Source organism: Tachysurus fulvidraco, chromosome 17, assembly GCF_022655615.1.
Source record: "Tachysurus fulvidraco isolate hzauxx_2018 chromosome 17, HZAU_PFXX_2.0, whole genome shotgun sequence".
Classification (NCBI taxonomy): Eukaryota; Metazoa; Chordata; class Actinopteri; order Siluriformes; family Bagridae; genus Tachysurus; species Tachysurus fulvidraco.
The window spans coordinates 15,194,326-15,212,925 of record NC_062534.1 but is presented as its reverse complement, the minus strand read 5'-3'; the positions used below and the strand labels follow the sequence as shown (position 1 = coordinate 15,212,925).

General features: G+C 36.9%; 2 protein-coding genes across 4 annotated transcripts; one reads left to right on the top strand and one right to left on the bottom strand.

Moving 5' to 3' along the window:
* Positions 1-1,017: 1,017 nt before the first annotated feature.
* Positions 1,018-9,592, top strand: guf1 (GTP binding elongation factor GUF1). Of its 3 annotated transcripts, none has more exons than XM_027135433.2 (17): positions 1,018-1,362; positions 1,555-1,663; positions 3,459-3,607; positions 3,811-3,891; positions 4,313-4,390; positions 4,487-4,570; positions 4,675-4,739; positions 4,997-5,200; positions 5,496-5,635; positions 5,871-5,994; positions 6,111-6,243; positions 7,540-7,683; positions 8,099-8,232; positions 8,365-8,466; positions 8,665-8,784; positions 8,868-8,904; positions 9,019-9,592. In XM_027135433.2, exons 1-17 carry the CDS (start codon positions 1,183-1,185, stop codon positions 9,145-9,147), a joined length of 2,013 nt encoding a protein of 670 aa, XP_026991234.1. In that variant the 5' UTR covers positions 1,018-1,182; the 3' UTR covers positions 9,148-9,592. The 3 variants fall into 3 exon arrangements, with proteins under 3 accessions (XP_026991234.1, XP_026991233.1, XP_047658348.1); XM_027135432.2 differs by having other exon boundaries at positions 1,552-1,663; XM_047802392.1 differs by lacking the exons at positions 1,018-1,362; positions 1,555-1,663; positions 3,459-3,607; positions 3,811-3,891 and having other exon boundaries at positions 4,506-4,570.
* A 2,286-nt stretch (positions 9,593-11,878) lies between these two features.
* On the bottom strand, positions 11,879-18,271 carry gnpda2 (glucosamine-6-phosphate deaminase 2). The gene is made up of 7 exons (XM_027135435.2): positions 18,116-18,271; positions 17,045-17,174; positions 16,721-16,822; positions 14,872-15,054; positions 14,276-14,460; positions 13,800-13,974; positions 11,879-13,417 (listed from the first exon to the last, which is right to left on the bottom strand). Exons 2-7 carry the CDS (start codon positions 17,166-17,168, stop codon positions 13,353-13,355), a joined length of 834 nt encoding a protein of 277 aa, XP_026991236.1. The 5' UTR covers positions 17,169-17,174; positions 18,116-18,271; the 3' UTR covers positions 11,879-13,352.
* Between the last annotated feature and the right edge of the window lie 329 nt (positions 18,272-18,600).

The window sequence follows — 18,600 nt, the reverse complement described above, 5'->3', positions numbered from 1 at the left end:
CACTTTAACATATTTTACAATCCAAAGTCAAATCCTTCAGCATCTACACACAACACACAGAGATCATCACATCATCACACCAATTACACAAATACACATCCATGTGTTACAGATGTTTATAGATTATTTTTACCTCTTTAATTGTATCTCAAATTTGTTTCTCCACAGATGACTGACTCACAGTTGTGATCTTGATTTATTTATTTTCCTTTAAAAGTGTCTTCTTTTCAAACCCTTTTCACCAAACACTTTTAAAATCTTTATTAAATTTCCTTTAAACATTAAAGGAATCTTCTTTTTTGTGTAGTTGATCTATTTGTCCATTTCTTCTTTCTTAATTTCCTCATGACATTTTTTATCTTGGTTGTATCTTGTTTTTATATAATTTAACTTCTTTTTTTCCTCTTTCCACCATATATTTTGCTTTATTTCTTCATTTTGCTACCTCGAGTTCTTTCTCCTCCCTTCTTTATATTTTTGTTCTCTTTGGCCAATTAATTCTCTAATCTTTTAAAATATACTTTTACTTGTTATTTCTCTTTTCTTTCTTTCTTTCTTTCCTTCATTCTTTCTCCCATTCAACAATATTTAATTAAAAATGTTTAATTAAAAATGTAACATTATTTTCCTCATTCATTTCTTTTCATTTTTCTATAATTTTTCTAATCTTAGTCACAGTGTTTTTTCTTTAAACTTTCTGTATTTAGAATCCATACAGTTTGTCCCCTTTCTACATTATTCCAGTCTTAAAAAATAAAAACTCATGATACTTATGGTGATTTTATTTCTTTGCCTACATTGACGCTAATACATTAAGAGGAGGGGGTCCCCCGTACCAAAATGGCGGCTCAATTGACGCATTCGCTCCAATGTACTGCCCTATACAAGGCGACATCTAGTGTATGTTGTCTATGTTGACAATGAGTCGAATTTGTGAACGATTCATCACTACCTTGTTCATTACACACGCCATACAGCAGATGGCACTGTTATGTTCGAGTCTCGTTACTTCTTGCAAAGAAGCATCATTACCCTCTAACCTCAGCATGGCGGCGTCCTGTCAAAATACACGAGAATCTCATAATATAGCCTGATCGAAAGCTAAGGACAAATAGACCTAGTGTAATAGCACCAAATTTATTTTAATGTTGTTTTCACAATAGCTGTGTTCTGCCGGCTATCATGCCTCTTTTACTAAGACCTCTTAGTAATATTTTATTGTTTGCTGGACTATTTCGTAATGTTAAGATATGCAGAATAAAGAGAAGAAGTCAGGGTTATACAGAGGCGTGCACGTTAATCAGACACAGATGGATAAAGAATACGTCCTGTGTGAGAGAGTCCAGCTCTTCAGCTCAGAAGGTAAATACAGGCTGCATCACAAATAAATGTATCACTGACAGCTAATGTCACTGGTTTGAAACAGTCAAGCAGGAGGTGATTCTGTGATCTACCTTTTGTAAAGTATTCCTAATTACACAATTTGTGTGCTTGCTTAGACCAAGTTCTCACACAAGTGTCTGTTGTTGTTGTTGTTTTCCTGTCTCACAGCAGAACATAGATCTGTCCCAGTTTCCTGTGGACAAGATAAGAAACTTCAGCATCATCGCTCATATTGACCATGGCAAAAGCACCCTCGCTGACAGACTGTTGGAGATGACAGGTGGATTGTGTCGCCCTCGGCTATAGGCACCTTACAGATACCAAGCTTAGTCAAGAGTCAAGTCAAGAAGCTTTTATTGTCATTTCAACCATATATAGCTGGTGTAGTACATACGAAATGAGACATCGTTTCTCCAGGATCATGGTGCTACATAAAAACAAAGACAGGGCTAAGGACTTGTAAGTAGTCCTAGCCACATAATGTGCAACTGTGCAACCTGGTGCAAACAGTGCAGGACAAGACAGACAAGACAGTGCAGGACAAAAGACAGTGCAGGACAAAAAGTTGCAAGACAATACAAAAAGTACAAAAGACAATAAACAGTAACAGAAACAGCGCCGACCGACCAGTGTAAATACTGTATGTGAATACTGAATGTCCAAACAATATTTTGTGTTGCAACATTAGAATGAACACAGTTTCTTAGCAGCAGGTCCTTGTGATAATATATAGAATTGTGCAAAAAAACAGCAAATGACTGAAATATGGTATAGTATGTAAAAAATGGCTGAGATATTGTACAATATGTTCAAAAACAGCTGAAATGTTGGACAGTTTGTGCAAAACAGCATTTAAACAGTTTGATGGATTGTAAGCAGCATGTAAACAGTTTGATGTGTCAGTGTGTGTGTTTTGTGAGAGTCTGTGCAGTCCATACAGATGATGTGTGTGTATGTGACGTGACATACGGCTAAGTATGGTGACCCATACTCAGAATTTGTTCTCTGCATTTAACCCATCCTAAGTGCACACACACATCAGTGAACATACACACACACCGTGAACACACACCCGGAGCAGTGGACATCCATTTATGCTGCTGCGCCCGGGGGGCAGTTGGGGGGTTCGGTGCCTTGCTCAAGGGCACCTCAGTCGTGGCCGGCCCAAGACTCGAACCCACAACCTTAGGATTATGAGTCAGACTCTCTAACCATTAGGCCACGACTTGCCCCAAGTCAATATAAGTTAACATATTCATTATATTGTGGTCACAAGATATCAAATTGCAGAACGTGATATTTTAGGATGATATTAGGCTTATACATGCATTTCGGTTTATTATTATGTGGGAGTGGTCTTTTGATATATTCCATTTCGTAATACCAGCAACTCCAGTATGCCATTATGCATCATTACAAGATTACCGTGTGATATTTTTCATCGTTGTTGCAAGAAATGCTGGTTTTGCTGCAGCTTTTAGCAACATTTGCGATGCAACTTGCAAGACTTTTGTGCTTTTTTTTGCAGAACCCTACTTAAATTACTAAAATTCCAAACACATAATTCTCATTTTAAACTACTACTAGTGAAGAATTACTTTCTATGGTCGGATGTATTCATGTTCAATAAACATGTATCAAAGTGGCCTTTGGCTAAATGTACTCTGGGTCGCACGTTACATCATGGCCCAAATCTAAAGAAACTTTTTAATCATTTAGAAAATTAAAAGTTCTTAATGTCACAGAGTTTGCCTGGTATTGTGTTAATTTGGCAATCGATAAATCCTAGATGGAGTAAATAATAGTCCATTTCCATGCTTAGGTTGTGTTCATTTGATTCATTTCTCTGTTTCTCTTACATTTTAAAATATAATAGTTTAAGTAGTTTGAGTCCACAAGATGAATAGAAAACTCCACACAATAAAATAAGCTCAGAATCACAGGTGAAATTGAGGCGTCGGTATAAAAAATTGCTAATATCTTGTATACATCTTATGAAATAACCACCATGTCAACATACTACTAAGTGAACCTGCTACTGAACGCTGCCTTAAAATTCTTCATATTCTGTGCAGGTGCCATTGCAAAGACGGATCGCAATAAGCAGGTGTTGGACAAGCTGCAGGTGGAGAGAGAAAGAGGAATAACAGTAAAAGCTCAGACTGCCTCTCTGTTCTATAAGCACGAGGGACAGACCTATCTACTCAATCTCATCGACACACCGGTCAGCACAAAGAAAAACATCACAGACCGCAGTAGTCATATAGTGACGTTTATATTATTATATTATTAGTTGTGTAACGAATTTAAGATTGTTGTACCAGTGAATTTCTTCAGCTTCTTCCTCTGTATATTTAATGTTTTCGGTTTTCAAAAGGTATAGTTTTTATGAAGTCTGATTTTTGTATTCCTCCCACCTGTGCGAAGGGTCACGTTGACTTCAGCTATGAGGTGTCACGCTCCATATCAGCTTGCCAAGGAGTTCTGCTCATAGTAGATGCAAATGAGGTACAGAGTAACAAAGAGGCAAACTGCAACTTTCTCTCTTGCATGAACACCTTATTACACCTTCTTAGTGTTTTAGCTGGAAGAGTTAGTGTTTCCAGCACACATACGACGCATCGCTGTACGACGCAACTCATTTATTCATACAAGCTTTTAACACGTAGCCCCTGATTCAACTGCTATTTTATGTTCATTGTGTTCTTATATTTTATTGTCTATTGTTTTACTGGAAAGCGCCTTGTGCTCCTTTTGGTTGTTGTAAGGTGCTCTATAAATAAAATTTGATCGATTGATTGAATTTGATTTTAGCTTAGGCAGTGTAATTGGAAAGACATGACTCTTCATCATTTATAGTTGGGTCATTTATGTGGCTTAAGCTGTTTTACAGGCACTTCACTTTTATTTCTGTTTGTCACTATTAAAGGGAATACAGGCACAAACTGTGGCAAACTTCTACTTGGCATTTGAAGCTCAGTTGACCATCATTCCAGTTATAAATAAAGTAAGCGCAAAAACTTTAATATATATTTCAATATTTTCGCTGTTAATTGTGTAAGCTTAAGTTTGTATGATCAAGATTCTTTTCTTTTGTAATCAGATTGATTTAAAAAATGCAGATCCTGACAGAGTGGAAAAGCAAATTGAAACGATGTTTGATATTCCCAGTGAGGAGTGTATCAGGGTGAGCAGGAATTGCAATTTGAGAAATAATGTTGTGCTACATGAGTGCATGTTTTATCTGGATTACAATGTGTGGTTCATGAGTTTTGAAATCTTTGTCTTTAGATTTCTGCTAAATTAGGTATAAATGTGGACAGAGTTCTTCAAGAGGTAGTGAAGAGAATTCCCCCGTGAGTTTTCATCAAATACTTTAGAGTCTTTTACGTTTAAATTCTCACTTAGCTATTTGGTGTATTTTGCATAGTTCAAATTTTGTTGATTTTATGTAAAAACAAAATCGGAATGTTTAGTACATTCCAATTTATAGTTTTTTCAGAAAACATATTTATATGGATGCTATATTTTAAAGTTTCAAATAAATGTTCATTTATAGACACATATCAATTTACTTACTGTAACCTTGAAATATTTTCTCGACTCTTTCCAGACCTACGGCTAAACTAGAGGAACCATTTAAAGCCCTGGTGTTTGACTCTACATTTGACCACTACAGAGGAGTAATAGCGAATATCGCTTTGTTCAGTGGACAGGTCTGTAAGGGGGACAAAATTGTCTCGGCCCACCTGGGAAAGACATACGAGGTCAATGAACTGGGGGTTCTGCGGCCAGATGAACATCCCACAGAAAGGCTGTAAGAAACCCTTATGGGCATATCAGCTCTTATACTGCATAGCTCACTAAAGGGAAAATAAGGGTCTAATTCAAGACATCTTTTCAATTTTCTGTATAATAGTTGGTCATTATTTTAACTGTAAGGTGTTCTCAATACCAAAATATCCTCTGATCCAGACTAATTACAAGAACCTGTCCTATTCCCACTACATGGAAGATATACAGTTTCACATTGCAATTCAGGTCTTACGTTATGCATAAACAGCAGTCGCTACATTCGATTTCAAAACCCTAACTTTCAATTTTGATCTCAGCTACGCAGGACAGGTAGGATATGTGATAGCTGGCATGAAGGAAGTGAAAGACGCACAGATTGGAGACACATTTTATCACCAGAAGCAGCCAGTGGAGCCACTGCCTGGCTTTAAACCTGCTAAGTCCATGGTCTTTGCAGGTATACAGTTTTAAAGCATGAAATGGCTTTCTGTAATTATGTTTAATAATACTGTATTATTTTAAATTATATTGCATTTTTATGGCTTTCTTTTGGGGATTGCTTAATTTTGCGTATTTTGTTCTCAGAGTAAGCAGGGCCATCTAAAATCTATCTGATGTAATAGCCAATTCTAGCTGTTGCTCAGAACCATATTGTTTAAATTAGATTAAATATGTGTATGCATGTGTGGTAGGTATATACCCTACGGATCAGTCGGAGTATCCGTCTCTGCGCAGCGCAGTAGAGAAACTCACTTTGAATGACTCCAGCGTGATGGTGCAGAGAGACAGCAGTATGGCTTTGGGGGCTGGCTGGAGGTCTGGATTTAAAGTGTTTACATACACCTACTTTCGATCCTGTTATGGTCCAAAAACATGGCAGAAATGCAGTAATTGTATGATGAGATCACATTCAGGAATCTTTTTTCTTTCAGGCTGGGTTTTCTGGGTCTGTTGCACATGGAGGTCTTTAACCAGCGTTTGGAGCAGGAGTATAATGCCTCTGTTATAGTCACTGCTCCAACAGTGCCTTACAAAGCTGTCCTGTCCTCACCCAAACTCATAAAGGTATAATTATGTACCTGATGATTGGTTGATATCCTAATTGTTTATTCTTTATATAATATATAAACTGGCCAAATGTATGTGGATAGCTGACCATCACAGCCATACGTGTGCCTTCATAAATCTCACTGATCACCCCTTCAGCCATGGACAGTAGACAACAACTGCCCTTTTACTCATAAACTGCTATTCTGACACACACATTTCAGAAGGATTCGTACATTTTTTTTATCCACACAGGCCACTCAAATGCTTGTTTAGGCCCCTGGACTTCTGCAACTCTGTCCTGTCAGCTTGATCTCTGAGCACAAATTGATCCCTGCAAATTATCCAAAATGGTTGTTCTTAATCTTCCAAAGTTCTCCCACACCACCCTACTGCTGCACTGCCAACACTGGCTTTTAATAGCTGCTCACATCAGATTTAAAACACTGACGCTTGCCTAAAAAGCCAAATTCGGTTTTCTGACTCACCACGCTGCACAATGCTCGCTCAGATCCTCTAGCATTGCTTGGCTGATCCCACCATCTCTCAGTTCTGGCTTCTAGGTGGTGGAATAATCTTCCTATCAATGTCAAACAGCTGAGTCACTTGCAAACCAACCTATTACTGAAATATTTAAACAAGCAGCAGTTTTATTAGAATAAAAGTTGTATGTTTGCTTACTGTATTATCTCCCAACAGAGTTTTAGACTGATCTTATTCTTAGTCCATGATCAGTTTATATTTATTATAGATTCAGAAGCACTTTTTCAAGTAACTCTGGATTAGAGAGTCTACCTAATGTCATAAATGTAAACGTAACCTGTTGTCATATGCAACGAATTGTTTAGTGTTAGAATTTCCCTTCACTGGGTCCAAGGAGCCCAAACCTGTTCCAGCACAACAGTGGCCCTGTGCACGTGGCAAGGTCTATGAAGACATGGATTCTGCACGTTTAATTAAAAGCAACTGAGTGTGCCAGGAGAGAGCAGTGATTTCAACCCCTCTGAATACCTTTAGGAATAATTGGAGTGCTGACTGCACCCCAAGTGTCCTTGTTTGACATCTAACACTAAGTTTTTGTGGCTGAATGAGCACAGGTTCCCACAGCCACACTCCAACTTCTAATGGAAAGTCTTCCCAGAAGAATGGAGGTTATTATGAATGCATTGGGGTACTAAATCTGGGTGTGATGGTCAGGTGTATACATACTTGTCCTTGAAGAGAAAATGTAAAATATTTGTTCTGATATCAAACAGTAATGTTTTGAGTTGATGTAGAGCATGGAGTATAGACGGACTTTACTGTGTTGAATAGGAGTACGGACAGGAGGTAATAACCATTGTAAACCCAACCCAATTCCCTGAGAAATCCTGTGTGGTGGAATACCAGGAGCCCATGGTACTGGGAACCATCATCAGCCCAGATGACTTTACTGGGAAGATCATGAGCCTCTGTCAGGTATGATTGGCATATAATTGTTTAAATCACACAGGTCTGTTTTTAATTTTTCCATAATTTACTAAAAAGTCATTTAGATTCTTGCATTTACACTTTTTTCACTATTATTGTTTCACATCTAATAATGACAAAGCCTACTACAGTATATGACATGAGTGTTCAACATTTATGGATTTTTTTATCGATTTTTTTAAAATACATGTTTAATACAAGAACATTGCCAGAAGTTAGCAGTCAGTTTGAACTAAGCATTAACTGTTATCGTACATTCTTGGTCTATTCAGCAAAGAATTCTGTCTAAATGACTTACTTTTGCCATAAACAAAGCATTTGAATTTCTTTAAAGTTTTATTAAAATTGATACCAAGTGGTATGAAACGTATTTCACACATTTGTACTACTTGCTTATTTTCAGAGCCGCAGAGCTGTTCAGAAGAACATGGTTTACATCGATGACCGCCGAGTGATGATGCAGTACTTGTTCCCTCTAAACGAAATTGTGGTCGATTTTTACGACGAGCTTAAATCCATGTCATCAGGATATGCTAGGTGATATTACTAATAAACAGACTTGCCCATATAAGCTGTTCCCTTCAAAACGCCCCGTAAGATTTGAGAATTGACCTGCCGATTTATTCTGATTCAATGCTTTCACACCACAATGCAATTTCTCCTTTCCAGCTTTGACTACGAGGATGCTGGCTATGAACCAGCTGAACTGATTAAGATTGATTTCCTGCTCAATGGGAAACCAGTGGAGGAACTCACCACTATTGTTCACAAGTAAGCTACAGTTTCACATGGTGCGCTTGCATGGCTAGAAGAGTCAACAAACTACATAATGGTGCATACTAAATACCAGCTGTTATGGTCTGTTTAAACAACAAGTGTTTGGGTTAAAAGCAATTTATTAGCAGTCTTATTTAAATTGCAAACGTGCAAATGTGTAATCATTTGAGCTTTTGAATGTGCTGCTTTTAGAGACCAGGCCTATAACACAGGGAAAGCTATGTGTGTGAAGCTAAAGGAATCCATTCCCAGACAGATGTTTGAGATTGCTGTACAGGCAGCCATCGGGAGTAAAGTCATCGCCAGGGAAACGTGAGTTATGGTGCTCATTTTGCAAAGTGGTATATTTAAGTAGTGACGCATTTATAACATTTGCATTCATCATTATTCTGTAGAATCAAAGCATACAGAAAGAATGTCCTAGCAAAGTGTGTAAGTGACTCCTCTTCACCTTTTTTTTGTTGTTTTTTTTTAAAAATCCTAATTTGACTTCTAGGTACTGTATAGTCATTAGGCCCTGACGCTAATATATATTATTCCTAACAGTATGGTGGTGATATCACACGAAAAATGAAGCTGTTGAAAAAACAAGCAGAAGGCAAGAAGAAAATGAGACGCATCGGAAATATTGACGTCCCTAAAGATGCCTTCATCAATGTACTGAAAAGGAAGTAGAAACTACAAAAAAATCTGGCAAAAATGCTTCGTGCTGAGGACATAATCGAAGGCAGAAATCCCGATCCAAATCAAATCTGAGTTTGAGGCTCATTTTTCAAGGAAGTCTTCTATGCTGTCCTACACATCGCACAATACAGTGTACCCATTGACTGGAAAAGAAAAACACATATGCTGTTTGGGCCTCTCCACAGACCACATGTCCTCTGCAACACCCAGTGACGTGGGAACAACCATGGCCTCGCCGTCTGGTATTGGACTATATATATTTATTTAAATGTACTGAAAAATAGTAAGACAGGACTTTTCAGACAAAAGAATGCTTTAATCAGCTGTGCACTATAAACCTTTATTATTAAAAAAAAAGAAATACTAAAATTTGTATAGTTTTTTGGTGAATAAGTAATTGCTGATACAATAAAAATAACCCTGTTATTTGTTTTCACTCAAGATTTTATTTCTTACAAAATAGCTGGTATAGTAATAGATTGTTTATTTTCATCCAGCAATGCTTTCAGTCTAGCTTAACATGCCTTAGCATAGATTTCAAGATTCCTGTTTTAGGTACCTTTTTGGATATGAAATCTCTGCCTTTAGTGTCAGACTCAAGGCAGCAGCTGCTTAAGTTATATAAATTCAAGCTTTTGGATGTGGGTCTTTAAGTACTTTATATAATTAAAAACAGGTTACCTTTAGCACTTTATTGCAACCACATATACTGTATACAGTTGTATGCAGATGTCTAGGAACCCTGACAATTTCCATGATTTTCATTTATAAATATTTGGGTGTTTAGATCAAAATGAAATTGCTGATCCATCAAATAACTGAAGGACACAGTAATATTTCAGTAGTGAAATGAGTTTTATTGGATTAACAGAAAATGTGCAATATGCATCAAAACGAAATTAGACAGGTACATAAATTTGGGCACCCCAACAGAAAAATCACATCAATATTTCTACTAAAAAACAGCCTCTAGATGCTTCCTATAGCCTGTAACGAGTGTCTGGATTCTGGACGAATGTATTTTGGACCATTTCTCCTTACAAAACATCTCCAGTTCAGTTCGGTTTGATGATTGTCGAGCATGGACAGCTTGCTTCAAATCACCCCACAGATGTTCAGTGATATTCAGGTCTGGGGACTGGGATGGCTATTCCAGAACATTGTACTTGTTCCTCTGCATAAATACCTGAGTAGATTTTGAGCGGTGTTTTGGGTCGTTGTTGATATATCCAGCGTAACTTCAACTTTGTGACTGATTCCTCAACGTTATTCTCGAGAATCTGCTGATATTGAGTGGAATCCATGTGACCCTCAACTTTAACCAGATTCCCAGTACCTGCACTGGCCACACATCCCCACAGCATGATGGACCCTCCACCAAATCTTACTGTGGTTAGTAAGTGTTTTTCTTGGAATGCTGTGTTCTTTTGCCACCATGCATAATGCCCCTTGTTATGACCAAATAACTCAATCTTTTTCATCACTCCATAGCACCTTGTTCCAAAATGAAGCTGGCTTGTGTGTTTGCCTACCTCAAGCGACTCTGTTTGTGGTGTGTGTGCAGAAAAGGCTTCTTTCGCATCACTCTCCCGTACAGCTTCACCTTGTGCAATGTGTGCTGAATTGTTGAACGATGTACAATGACACCATCTGCAGCAAGGTGATCTAGGTCTTTGGAGGTGGTCTGTGGGCTGTTTTTAACCACTCACCATCCTTCGCCTTTGCCTCTCCAATATTTTACGTGGCCTGCCACTTCTGGCCTTCACAAGAACTGTGCCTGTGGTCTTCCATTTCCTCACTATGGTCCTCACAGTGGACACTGACAGCTTATATCTGTGTGATAACTTTTTGTAGCCTTCCCCAAAATCATAATGTTGAACAATCTTTGTTTTCAGGTCATTTGAGAGTTGTTTTAAGGCCTCCATGTTGCCACTATTCAGAGGAGAGTCAAAAAGAACAACAACTTGCAATTGGCCACCTTAAATACCTTTTCTCATGATTGGATGCATCTGTCTATGAAGTTCAAGGCTTAATGACCCACCAAACCAATTGTGTGTTATAATTAATCAGTGCTAATTTATTAGCAGTCTCATTTAATGCTATTTCATTTTGATGCCTATATGCACATTTTCTCTTAATCCAATAAACCTCATTTCACTACTGAAATATTACTGTGTCCTTCAGTTATTTGATAGATCAAAATGAAATTGCTGATCCAAACACCCAAATATTTACAAAAGGAAATTATGGAAATTGTCAGGGGTTCCTAAACTTTTGCATGAAATGTTGAAGGTAACCCATTTTTAATTATGTAAACCACTTAAAGACATTAAATAAAATAATACCGTTTTAATTCCAAGTAAAGTAGACTCAAGTTTTTCTATCTATGATTAAGGGAAACATTTTTTCTTCCCACTTTCATGTACCTGAAAATCTGAAGATTTGAAGACGTGTGCAAAATGCATCGTGCTCTGATGATGGATTATGGAAAAACATCCTGGTCAGGGTTATTGAAGGTCTGGAGTTAGTCCTAGGAACACTGGGTGTGAGGCAGGAATACTCCCTAGTGGGGACATCAGGTCATTGTAGGGCACCGTGCAGACACTCATTAACCAAATTATTCATGGCTGGGAGCAGCTTAGCATAGCCAGTCTACCTACCAGCATGTATTTTTGAGACTATTTAAAGAATAAAAAGAAATACAGCTTTATTCATTCAGACATATTTTAATCAAACAAGCTTTATTTACCATTCATACGATTCAGAAGATTTGGTATTAAAATGAAAGTCTGGTAACAGCAGTTTTACTAATGAGGTGAATGCAAACCCTTCAACAAAAAATAAACAAACACTGTTGCTATCTTCTTTCACAGGTATAGTACAGTTTAAGCAAATCAACATAGAGGTTGAAAGAGGTTACAAATCATTTCAGTCATACACAATAATTCCAAGGTAACATTCCATGCAGTAACATTTCTAAACACAAGAAAGAAAGAAAGAAAGAAAGAAAGAAAGAAAGAAAGAAAGAAAGAAAGAAAGAAAGCAGCCAATAAAGTAATATTAAAGAGTGTACATGTCATGGAAACATATATTCAGACTAAATAGGCTGTTTGATTTATGGTGCTGAAACATTTACATTGGCTGGATCTGATTTTATGAACTGCTGTTTGTTACATAGTGTCTCATAGTTCAAGCAATAAGGAAGTTTGAGAAATAATTTTGGGAAAATACACCACTAATTTTGGTCCCAAATAAACCTACCAATCACTTAAGATTCCAGAGATGGATTGGTCTCTAGCTTGTATATTATAGTTCCATCCAAAATGCCTCCATGTATACTACCAAGTGTAAAAGGCATTATTTCAAGCCACATACTGTGCAAGTCAGCTTTGGTTGGAATTGACTTGGATGTCTCAGCATATTAATTAGCAGAGTCAGGATCAATCCAGACCTGGGCTAAGGAAAGGGCCTTATAATGAAACTGGCATCATTTCCATAGCTGGAGATTTTGTCTTTTTAAGACATTTTTCATACATTTCACCAACAAAAGTCCAAAATATATTTGAGTGAATTGAACATGAACAGCAGATCACTGTAGGTTAAGTTTCAAATAAATGACCATCAAATTCTAAAATATGTTTGTGTTTCAAGATTTTCTAATTGAAAGAAAAAGGTCTGTCAAATACTTCAAGTAACTTAAACCAGATCTCATATGAACCAGAAAGTCTTCACCGATGATCCCCACCCATATAATAATAACTATAATAACCTGTCTTGACCTTATCATTTCAATACAGTATTAGAATGTCAAGGCACATTAAATATGCAATGGATAAATAGTGTTTAAGCTCTAACCAGAGGAGTGAAATAAAAAGGTGTTTTATGCACGAGGTCTTTCTTCAACAACAAAAGGCCAGAAATTACTTATAATAAAACTTGACTTGATACTCATTCCATCCTGATCTTTATAATACTGCCTTTACCAATAGTTTTAAATTGGCAGACGAGTTTGCATTTGCTGTTGTGCAAGTAAACATTAATGTGATGCAAATCTGGAATCTACACATCACTGATATTTCAGGCACCTTTGTGAGTCCTAGGGGCTTGTGCCATGTGTGAAACCACATTCCACTACCACAAACTGATGCAAATCCACTTCATTCCCGACACAACATCCTCCCCCCCGGCCTTCAGCCTTAATCCATATAGTCCTTCATGCTGTGTGTCGGCTCAACCAGCTGATTGTGGACATGCATCAGCCCTGTAAAATAAAGGACTTGGAGGTTAACTAAATGTCTGGTAGCCAATTGGAAAGTTGCAGAAGCTAAATAATCTGCTGCTAGATTCATGGTGTATGAATTGTACCAAACATACTGCATTATATGCTTATATCATGTATTGCATTACTTGAATAGGATTTTATGGAGACCTAAGCACATGTCTACTTTACTAAGAATGCACACCTCAGGTAAAGATGTTTGAAAACCAATTCAACTTGTTCAACTTTATCAGGGGATAATTTGTAATTTTGTTAAATTTGTTTTTATTTGTCTAAATAATTTTTTCAATGTGTTTATATTATGTTTAGTTTACTCACTTTACATTTCTGATCCTATTCTCTATTCAGAATAATGCTTACATACCTTTAAAGTATTTTACGGTCTTGACCCTGAGCTCAAGCGTGGCATCTTCGTCACACACGAAGATGGTACGAGGGTGCTGCTGGAAGGCAGACACCGTCCACATGTGGTTCACTCCTTCTTCTATGGCCTTATATAAGGCAAATGCTTTGTGTGCTCCTGTGATCAGTATCATAACCTAGAAATACAATATAATAATAATTTTTTTGTCTTTAGCCTTAAAGTGAAGTGATATTATGTAAAGTCAAATGTAATTGTGGTGATTAAGTAATGTGTCAGAAACACAGACAGTTATATAGTAATACACGTTATTGTACACATTATAATCATCATGCATATACTACATTACACATTCAATATAACTAGAACAAATATTGAAATTGGTGAAATGGAGTCTAGTGTGAGAAGCTAAATCATGTTTTCTTTTCGCAGATTGCTTTGTAATGTATAAGCTTATTTTAGGTTTAGGTGACTTTGACCTCTTTAGCATCCATAACTGTGCCCACACCAACAGTGAGGGTCATGGTCGGGACTTTAGACAAGTCATTTCCAAAGAAGCGAGCATTGGCCACTATAGTGTCCTTAGCCAGTGTCTTCACTCGCGTCCTTGACACCAGACTGGAACCTGGTTCATTAAAGGCAATGTGGCCATCAGGTCCAATTCCTGATACAGAAAAAGCAGAATTGACTAAAGTGAAAATGAAAAAAAGCTAATAAAAATTATACACAACACCACAGTATCATTTAAAACAATTAATTAAACAGTCAAAATCTCAAATCTGACTGGTTAGAAGGCATGGATTAAATCTCTATAGCTGATCCTACAACAGTAGCGATATGTGTCATTCACATCATCGGTTTACAGTAATGCACTTGTCCTAATGCATTCATTTCTGCTATAATATAGGTACAACCGACACAGCCATAACACTCAGTGCTATTTTTTAACCATGTGCCAATTATAGACTTCAGCTGAGCTAAAGACTACATTCTCAATGTAAGAATCTGCTTTGACACACACATATATGCCATTTTACTTTAAAACCTCATTCATAAGCATAAACTCTGATCACACCTCCTACAAACAACTCAATGCCCCCAGCAGCTGTTATCAGCTGCTCGAATGAATCACACTCTGCCTGCAGGTCAGTCGCATTGCCATCCAAAATGTGAGTATTCTGTGGTTCGATGTCAATATGTTTGAAGAAGTTGTTCCACATGTAGGAATGGTAACTCTCCGGATGGTCCCTTGGCAGAGCTATAGGACACACATTAATAAAATAAAGCTGCATTAGACTTTGTTCTAGTCACTTTTCACATTGATTTAAATAAAGTTATCATTTTCCATAAAAATGCTATGCTTCAGTACTGTTACATAAATCCATGTTTTAGAACATAGAGGTTTGATTGGATTAGCTTTTGTTATTATCCTGGAAGTGTTTCCTCATTTCCTTTACAAATAACTTCTTGCACTTTTAAAAAGCAGGTAAGATAGGCACTGGACATCCTACATCACCGTAGGTCACTGTGTGGATGATGTGTTTTATAAGAATAGGGCAGAGGCTACAGCATGTTAATAAGATTCTCATTAACCAACATCCCTCAAAGATATACAGAATATTATTGCTGGTTCAAATATACAGATGAGGTTAAAAAAAAAAAAAACGATATGTGTTCAACTGATAGAATAATACTAACTGCTTATACCCAGATCACACAGGTGATAAGTGGATAGTATCACCACCTTATAGTCCACATTCTGATACTGAGGTCAAATTTCTGCCTGTCTAGATATTTGCATTTTCTCCTTGTGAACCTAAACTGACTAAACTGCCCAACGATTCACTGGTGTCTCATCACGTGTCTATCTGCCTCACCCCAGTGTTCCCAAGAAAGGCTCGAACACTTTGAACAGGTTAACACAGTTTCTGATAATGAATAAATATATGTTTTTGTCTTTTTGTTAAGAACCAATATGAAGAGTAACGCATATATGTATATAGTGAATGTCATAAAGTGGTCAACTTCCACCACAAATACTTTCTTCAGCACTATGAAATTTAACATGGTAAATTCAGTAGTGGGCTAAAAATGTGCATATTATAATGGAATGATTGGTTTTGATTGAAAGTCTAAAAATATAATGGCTTTTGTAGTTTGCTTTTAACTACCTATTTTTAAGGTTGGCTAGTCGTCGTCTTCTTGTCAGAAAAATTTCCAGACGTTAAACTATTTGTTTAAAGATGGGGCACTGTGGTGTGTTGACAACTGAGCCGATTCCACTCTTAGGAAAAGCATTGTGCAAATACAAATTTGAAATTTGCGACTCCACCCTCATCTAGCCCTGAGGGCATTTCTATCTATCTACAAAACACTGTTAGACTTTGTTTATCATATACTATGCACTGTTATAGCCTTTTTATTTATTCACTGTATATGCTTTCATAGATACCACTTGCTGTAAATATGCTAGATATTTATCTGCACTTTTGCACGACTACTACATTTTGCACTTCTGGTAGATGCCAAACTGCATTTCGTTGCTGTGTACCTGTACAATGCAATGACAATAAAGTTGTATCTATCTATCTATCTATCTATCTATCTATCTATCTATCTATCTATCTATCTATCTATCTATCTATGTTAATCATTTAACACTTAATTATTTAGCTAAATCTTTTTTATTAAGGGATCTAATTTTGGGCATTTAACAATTAGCTAGACCATAGGAGCACAAAAATACCTGTAAAGCCAACTGCAGCGAGATCCAGCAGTCAGTATCAGTAAGTCAGTACTGATAAATGGAAATTAATTCAAAGCACTTATGAATTGCATTATTAAGAGTTTCTAAGATGCATTTGATTTGTTTTGAAAAAGGATTCGGTTTAACTAACAATGTGTGTTAAGACTCGGTGACTCACCAACATACTCATCCATGTTAAAAGTCTTCACATATTTAAAGGAAAGGTCTCCACTCTTGTAATACTCAATCAGCTTCTTGTAACACCCCAGTGGCGTGCTTCCTGAAAACATGAAATTACAATTCATGCTGAGAGAATATTTGATGATATATAAAATATGGAAAGTGCTGCACGTGACCTTCTCTCTTATATTAATTAATTATATAGAATTTAATTTATTTATTTAATTATATTTAATTAATTATACAAGACCTTGTAAAAGACATGCCTTGTAAAAATGCATTTTAAATATAAAAAACATTCCTCCATTTTGCACTCACATACCTGTGGGCAGGCCAAGAGTAAAGTATCTCTCTGCACTGGGCTTGAACTGGATAATACGGTTGCGGATGTATTTGGCAGCCCACTCACTTGCCAGGTCATAGTCATCAAGGATCACAAGCCTCATGATCACCTTCAAAAAAGAAAGGTTCAGATAAGATTGAATGAATCATTGCCCATTCAGCAGTCAAGTGATTAAATCATAGATCTTGTGATCTAAAACTTGTGACACCAAAATGCAACTAATCTGTGTAAAACTGTTAACAACAGACAAGTGAAAATATAAGTAGGCATTTGACAAGGAAATGCCACCTGTAAAATGGAGTATCATCAAAGAATGAAACCAGTAGCTGCTGTGTGAGCTTATTTTAATTTATGTAACTCAACCAATTAGCATGTTTAATTTTTTGTTTGTTTGTTTGTTTCTGAAGCAAAGGAAGGTCTGAGGAAAGTAAACTGTAAAGCTGTTCAGCATTAAAACCCTGTTTAAATTGTACACAAGTTTATTTCACATTTACATATCTGGCATTTAGCAGACACCCTTACCCAGAGTGACTTACAGTTTTATTTCAATTTATACAACTGAGCAAATGAGGGTTAAGGGCCTTGCTCAGGGGCCCAGCAGTGGCAGCTTGGTGGAGTTGGGATTCGAACTCACGACCTTCTGATCAGTAATCCAACATCTTAATCACTAGGCTATCACATTTTCTATTACACCTCCAACAAAAAAAACATCAAGTGACGTGATTTTCTCTCATTCCATATGAACCGTCTAAAGAAAAATAAAACACAAGTGTGTGTGTGTGTGTGTGTGTGTGTGTGTGTGTGTGTGTGTGTGTGTGTATACACGTTCTACAGAGCGATTAAAAAAGGAATAAAGGGTGAAAATCTAAGAAAAAAGGTCTGCACATTAACATGGTTACAGCACTGTTTATGACTCAACCATAATGTATCTAAAGTTACTTTTCTACTCCAGCTAACGGTGGCGTAATAGTTTGCGAAACAAATCCCGACGTTAAACGTGTCACTTTCATTAGAAACATGAATATAATTTACATGTAGTGGATTTCTTACCGTAAACACTACAAAATATCGTGTGCGTCGGGCGGCGTCTGTGTGAATGAAGTCAGGGGTTTGTTTTTTTTTTGTAAACACTGATCATATGATTAGTTTCCGGTCAAACGTCCTGACGTCATGCAACCGGAACTAGTATTTGTCTTTTGTATGGTGGCCGAAAAGCTTTAATTATTGTCTATCCACATAAATAGCGCACATTTTAGTGCAACTTATGTGTTCGTTAGGCACTGTTTGTATAAATGTGGATGAAATCATTAAATTCTAAAAATAATAATAATAATAATAAAACAAAACTCTGTATTTGTTTACTGAAGTTGTTTTTTTTTTTTAATCTTTTGTATTTTTTTTTCTTTTTATTATTATTTTCTCTTGCAGTCATTTGGGATCTCGTTCACGTCGTGGAGTTACACAGTGTGACCTTGTAAAGAGCAGCCTGGCAGGGAGAGAGACAGAGAACAAAGCTGTGTGATAGACAGAAAGGC